Genomic DNA, 6,709 nt, shown 5'->3' with positions numbered 1-6,709 from the left:
ATGGTCTGGGGAGTGAACCAGCAGATAACTCTTTCAAATAAATACACAAACCGTTTTTTAAGTCGAGCAAGGGGCTTGCTGGAGGTGGCAGTGTGAAAGGGATCCCGGGTCATTCGCTGGGGCTTGTCAGGGACATAGGTGGGGACAGCTTAGGACCCGAGTTCGACTCATTGTTCGCGGAACTGGGTCCTAGCCGATCCCGCTGCAGGAGCCCACGCAGCACAGTGAGCCCAGAGCCACCTACACACGCTTGTTTCCCGCCAGGGTCACCGTGTCTAAGGGTAAAGGCATTCTAACAGGGGCCCCGGTGATTTCCACGCACGGGTCAGTGTGTGAACTCGGCCCTGCGCTTTCGGACCCCAGCGCAGCAGCTTGGCCCCGGCCTCTTCCACAAAGTCCACGTGCCCGGCGGCGCCCTCTAGCGGGCGGAGATCGCCGGCCTGAGGTCCGCGTGCCCACACCGGGAGCCGCGAGAGTGCCCCGGCAGGGAACTCGGAGCAGGAAATCCTGGCTCCGACGCCCAAGCCTGCCCGTGCGCCAGGTCCAGGCGTCGGAGTTCAACGTCCGGTCCGGCTCCCGGCGCCGCGCGCGCGCCGCGTCAGGACCCACCCACTCCGCTCTGCGTCGCGCGCAGGCGCTCACGGGCCGCGCGCGCGTGCGCGTGCCGCCATTGTGTTCCGGCCGCTGAGGAAAGCGGAGAGTTGGAAGTCTGCGGGCTTGGAAGGCAGCCGGAGTGCGACGCCTCGACGACAGCAGCCCGCGGCGACAGGGGCAGCACACTCAGGACGGGGTGCCCCGCCTGCCTGACAGGAGTAAGGAACTACAACCCCCGAAGTGCACTGCGACGCAGGGCTGCGGGAGGCGGTGACGTAAGGGGTCTTCGCCGCCACGGTTTCTCGTGGCGCGGGCTGATGACGCGCCGTGCGTGTGGCTGGAGAGTCACGGCAGGTCGGCACCGGGCGCGGGCTGCACTTCTCAGAGCTGCTTCGCGAACCATCCTGCTGGGCCACTGTAGACAGTCTGCTTAGCCCTTACTCCGAACTGTGTGCGCGCTGTCCGTTGTCCCCCAGGCAGGCCGCGGGGCCAGCCAGATGCCCTTACGGCTGTCAGGTTTTGTTGTTTTTTTTTTTTAATTTTTTATTTATTTATGACAGGCAGAGTGGACAGTGAGAGAAAGAGACAGAAAGGTCTTCCTTTGCCGTTGGTTCACCCTCCAATGGCCGCCGCGGCCGGCGCACCGCGCTGATCCGAAGCCAGGAGCCAGGTGCTTCTCCTGGTCTCCCATGCAGGTGCAGGGCCCAAGCACTTGGGCCATCCTCCACTGCCTTCCCGGGCCACAGCGGAGAGCTGGCCTGGAAGGGGGGCAACTGGGACAGAATCCGGCGCCCCGACCGGGACTAGAACCCGGTGTGCCGGCGCCGCAGGCGGAGGATTAGCCTAGTGAGCCGCGGTGCCGGCCACGGCTGTCAGTTGTAACAGTGCTGTATGCCCTTCGATGAGTTTCCCCCGGTGTTGGCATCTCCTGCCCCGCTTTCTGTATCGTCTTCTCGCTTCTCTCTGTGCCGTGTCGGGGAGTTGCAGGCACGATGCCCCTTTACCTCTGTACTTGAAGGCGCATCCGGGGGTGTTTTGTGTAAGCGAGGGCCGCGCCCCCGTTCAGAGCCTGGTAGCTGTCTTCTGACCCGCAGCCAGCCAGCCGTCATGATGATGCCTCGCGGGAGGTTACCCCGCTCTTGGTTCGGGATCCGGCGCAGGAGCAGGCGTTGCGTTCAGCCGGCGGCCGGCGGGGGAGCGGGGTGGTCTCTTTCCTCTGCTTGGGTCTGGGGCCACACACACACACACACACCCCACCACCCCACCCCACCCCCCGCTCCCCTGGGTTTTCCTCCCCGCCCAGGATCCTGATGCATTGGGTTCGGAGGTTTCTTCCCCACCCAGCTCTGTGAGGTTGCCCGGAAGCCCCTGTTTGGGGTGGGGGGGTATGGGGTGTCCCAGCTGGGCTGGGAGGGTGAGAGGCCCCACCTACCAGCCCAGCCTGCGTGCTCACCCCCGCACCTGAGAGCCCAGAGGCTGCCCCTGGGTCCTGCCCAAGCTGGGCTTCCCCTCCCACCTCACCGAGGTCTCTGGCTTCCCTGTAGCCGCTGCCCTGGAGTCATGGTCCACGCCTTCCTCATCCACACCTTGAGGGCCCCACATGCCGAGGACACGAGCTTTTGCCGAGTGCTCTACTCCTGCGTCTTTGGTGCTGAGAAGTCGCCAGATGACCCCAGGCCACATCAGGCGGAGAGGGACAGGCTCCTCCGCAAGGAGCAGATCTTGACTGTGGCCAGGTAACGGTCCGCCCACGCCCAAGCCTTCAGGGAACGCGTGCCCAGTTGTGCTAGCTGCTCTGGGCTGGGGAGCCCTGCGGATCCACGCGTTAGAGTGGCATTTCTGAGTGGGATGCCGTGGGTTATGTTATGCAAAAAGGGGTTAAAGAAATCATAGTGCTATTAATGTGAGTTAGCATGGACTGAGCCTGTTAAGTCGGTGCTGGGCATTCATGTTCTCAGCAGTCCGTGTGTAGTAGCTCATTTAATATTTGTGGATTCTTGGGTAAGTGGTTGTTTTCCCATCACACAGATTAAGCTGAGGTACATAGTGTTTAAGAAACCTAACTGCCTAGAGTTACAGCCCCACATTGGCAGAACTGAGATTTGAATGTAGACAGGCAGACACTTTGCCATGCAGGACTTATCAGGGCCTTTGGTGTGCCTGTAAGCCTTATGAAATGAATAAGGAAGAGAGAGAATGTGTAGTATATGGGGCTCTGTATACTCGGGGCCTCCTGAAAGCCTGGGACCCAGCTCATAGAAATGCTATTCCAAATGACAGCGACTAGCACTGGATTGGCCCAGCCCAGATCCGGATGGATCTAGCAGATGCCCAAGTCTCCTGGCTCCCTCTGCCTTCTGGGAGGGGAATCTCCACTCTGGGGCAACCCTTTGGCAGCTCCTGCCATTCCCTGGCCTCCTTGGCCCGCTGGTCTTTCCCACGACATAGTCAGGTGCCTTTGAAACCAGCTAGCGCACGACCCACGCTGGAAGGCGTTTCAGGGGAGGCTCGCAGCAGCTTTCAGAAGCCATGGCGGTTTCCTGTCGTTGGGAGAAGGTTGTGGGAGGGGACAAGGAGGAGAGGTTGGGCAATGGATTTAGCCTGCTTGCTGCTGCTCTCCTTTCTGTCTCGGAGACCCCTGGGACGCAGGTGGGGCGGGCTGACCCTGGCACCTGTTTCCGGCTGTGTTCAGAACCTGCCTTCTCTTGGCCATGAGGGGAGTGAGGTGGTTCGGCGCTTGGCAGCTGGGGCCTGGATTCCCACCCAGGTTTCACATCCTGGCTCTGGGGCCCTGGGAAGGTCTCTCAGTCTCTTTGGGCCTCAGCCTCTCCTGAGCTACAGAGACTATGGCAGCTCTTAGCCACGGGGGTGGTGGTGAGCATGACCGAAGTTGGTGTGTGGGCTGCCAGCCTCGTCACCTCCAGCCTGACCTGCGTGCTCTCCCCAGGCAGGTGGAATCAATGTGCCGACTGCAGCTGCAGGCGTCTGGCCGGCCCACCGTGGACCTGCAGCCCCCAGCCTCTGATGAGCCAGTGCCCCTACAGGAGGCCCCATATGGGGCCTTCCGCCTGGCAGCAGGGGACCCCTTCCGGGAGCCGCGGACAGTGCTGTGGCTAGGTGTCCTCTCTCTAGGTTTTGCCCTGGTGCTGGACACCCACGACAACCTGCTGCTGGCTGAGAGCACGCTCCGGCTGCTGGCACGCCTCCTCCTCGACCACCTGCGGCTGCTGGCCCCTGGCACCAACCTCCTACTGCGGGCTGACCGCATTGAGGGCATCCTCACCCGCTTCCTGCCCCACGGGCAGCTGCTCTTCCTCAACGACCAGTTCGTGCAGGTTCTGGAGAAAGAATTCAGTGCTTCCTGGCCCCGCTGACCCCGCACTGGGATGGGGCTTCCCGGGAGGGAGGGCAGAGGTTGGGCGCACAGCCAGGTGAAGCTTAGCATCTGCCACCTGCCCAGCCTTCTCCCAGCTCCAGCCTTACCTGTGACAACTGGACAGGACAGGCCAGGGAGCTGGACAGAGGACAGAGGGAGCTGTTGCACCCTTCCCTGGGGGAGTGGGGTCACAGAACAGCTGCCCGGTGGTCCGTTCAGCCTGCTGCATTGTGTTGGCCAAGCTGGGCCTTGACTATGCCTTTCTCCAGCCCTGCCAGCTGCTCGTGTTGGGGACCTGAGGTACTGCCCAGAACTTCACCATCACAGCACAAAAGGGGTCTCAGAGACCCTTGGGCCCACTCAGGCTGTGTCATCAACAAGGGTTTGGTTGGCTAGGGCCTGCTCCGTGTCCCACCCACCACTGTTAGCAAGGCATCCAGCCCATGCCTGTGGGGCCATCCAGAGCTGACACAGCGTGGACTTTCTCTGCGGGGAGTGAAGGTGCCCCTCAGGGAACGTGAGGAGTGTGGCCCGCATGGCGCTGCCGTTCTCACGTTGAATTAAAGGCACTGGCGGTGTGATCTCACCCTGTCTTTCTGTGATGTTGACAAACGTAGTCTGCTGTGTGAGTGAACGCCTCTCTGGGTGGCCCCACCTGGGTGTCTGCCCCTGTTTGGTCCAAGATTCCCCTGGGAGGTTTCTCCGGAGGCCTCTGTCTCCTTGTACGCCTCCTTCGTATGGTGGCCTTCGCTTCCTCTTCTGGGCTATATCACAGGTTGGTATGGATCCCTGAGAAACAGAGCCTCAGATGAAGGTGGCTGGGTGGGAGGTGATCCCAAGAAGGGGACTGGCCCCACAGGAGTGTCATCAGGCCCGTTAGGACTATGGGAGGGGCGGGTATACAACAGTCACCTCTGGGCAGCCTCATCGGGGGGCCGAGGGGCTGTGGGTATTTGTCTCCCCGCTCTGTTTGACAGTGATTGTGGGTTGATCCAGGGTGCGTGAACTCCCTGGCTCGCTGTTTCCCCAGATAAAGCTCTCAGGCAGTGGGAGCTGGGCCTGCAGCCTGACCAAAGGGTCATGGGTGGGGCACCAAAGACTAGTTGGGGGTCTTTAATCAGCAGCTTTACATGGTGGCTTAAAATCATTCAGTGGAAAACCCTTAGTTTCTATCCACTTTCATCCGTTGCCAGGACAGGTGGGCCTTTCTTGGCATGGGCAGGGCAGATCAGAGGGCAGGTGTTGGCTCAGCCTCAGGCTTGCTGTTCATCACCTGCCCTTTGGCATCCCGGGTGACCACACCCAGGCCCACTTAGCTGATTGGCTCTTCTGAACTTGCAGACAGGGCCACCAGTCATGCTAGTCCTCTGCCACCAGTAGCTGTCAGTGGGTGGAGGACACCGCCTCTGTCTTGGGATGCCATAAATAGCCCTCTGACCTTGAAGCCCTGTGTGGACCTCTGTATGTATGGCCACGCTACCAAAAGTTCCCAGAGGCCCCAGTAGGGACTTCCTGCCCTGTCTGGCCTGCTCTGCCGGGGCTGCCTTTCCCTACCTGGGCCAGGGTGGAAGGCTCAAGCTTGCCTGGCCCGAATTCTTTGTATTTCTTAAACTGAACTTCAGGAAGATGTTGAGACTCTGCTTCCCGGAAGCAGGGTGTTGGGTGTGGTTGGTGACCTTGGTTCGCATCTGGTGGAAGAGACATGGCAAGAGAACGGCAAAGACCGAGGCCACGCCCCTGGGCCACGGTGACCCTGCTTCCTGTTGTTAGCACCAGAGTTTCCTGAAGCCCATGGCCTCACCCAGAACCCTTTCTGCACGCTCCCACTTTTGACCCAGCACCTCTTGCCAGGTTTCACCACGATTGACAACTTTCTGTTGCTTGCTTCAGCTGTGCCACTCTGCAAGGTGCTACGCTGGCCACAGAGGTGTCCCCAGGGCACCAGGAGGGACCAAGCTAGGCCAGATGACTGCACAGCACTGTGGTTCAAGCACCACTGGGTTGAAAGTGCTGTCGCATCCAGAGGAGGAAGAGGGGACACCCTAGTGAGGAAGGCCTAGTGACGGAGGCAGGACTGAGGTCTACACCTAAAACTTTGGCAGAAGCGGCCTTCCATTTGACTCCTCCCGCTCCTCTTCCCTGACCCAGGAAGTCTCAGCAAGCCACGTGCCCCTCAGCCTTCAGAGAGAACTAGAGATTTTAAAGGCTGCTATCGATGCCAAAGGATCTCGGTGAGCACTCTTGGGACAACAGGGAGATGGTAGGAGGGGAGGGGGCCTGGGACAGGAAGCTCACCTGAGAGGAGGAAGTCCCAGGTTTCTGGCCAGGTGCTGGCCTCGCTGGAAGTGTGGGGGCCCCGTCTCCCTCAGGCCAGGGTGGTGGTTCCTAACCCTGTAGCAGCCTGCTGCCCAGCACCCCCCGGGCTCCATCTTTGCAGCGATGCTTCTTGTACTTTAGTGTAGTGAACACATCTGCTATCAGAGGCAGCACTTAGCAGCCCATTTCATCAAGGCCCTGCGGGTCCAGGACTGCAATTAAAGTGGCTGTTTTTCTTTTAAAAAATAGACCGTTTTTTTCTTTAAAAACATTTGAAAAATATTGTATTTACTTGAAAAGGCAGAGTTACAGAGAGAGGGGGGGAGAGACAGAGATCTTCCATTTGCTGGTTCACTCCTCAGATGTCTGCAACGGCTGGGGTTGGGGCTGTGCCAAGCCAAAACCTGGAGCTTCTTGGTCTCC

General features: G+C 60.0%; 1 protein-coding gene across 2 annotated transcripts; it reads left to right on the top strand.

Annotated features, from left to right (window-relative positions):
* The first annotated feature begins 643 nt into the window (after positions 1-643).
* On the top strand, positions 644-4,556 carry AP5S1 (adaptor related protein complex 5 subunit sigma 1). Of its 2 annotated transcripts, none has more exons than XM_062203916.1 (3): positions 644-812; positions 2,139-2,330; positions 3,542-4,556. In XM_062203916.1, exons 2-3 carry the CDS (start codon positions 2,155-2,157, stop codon positions 3,966-3,968), a joined length of 603 nt encoding a protein of 200 aa, XP_062059900.1. In that variant the 5' UTR covers positions 644-812; positions 2,139-2,154; the 3' UTR covers positions 3,969-4,556. The 2 variants fall into 2 exon arrangements, with proteins under 2 accessions (XP_062059900.1, XP_062059901.1); XM_062203917.1 differs by lacking the exon at positions 644-812 and adding an exon at positions 867-948.
* The last annotated feature ends 2,153 nt before the right edge of the window (positions 4,557-6,709 follow it).

The sequence above is a fragment of the Lepus europaeus genome, chromosome 10 (assembly GCF_033115175.1).
Source record: "Lepus europaeus isolate LE1 chromosome 10, mLepTim1.pri, whole genome shotgun sequence".
NCBI lineage: Eukaryota > Metazoa > Chordata > Mammalia > Lagomorpha > Leporidae > Lepus > Lepus europaeus.
The sequence above is the reverse complement of the archived record's forward strand: the minus strand, read 5'-3'. Positions and strand labels throughout refer to the sequence as shown.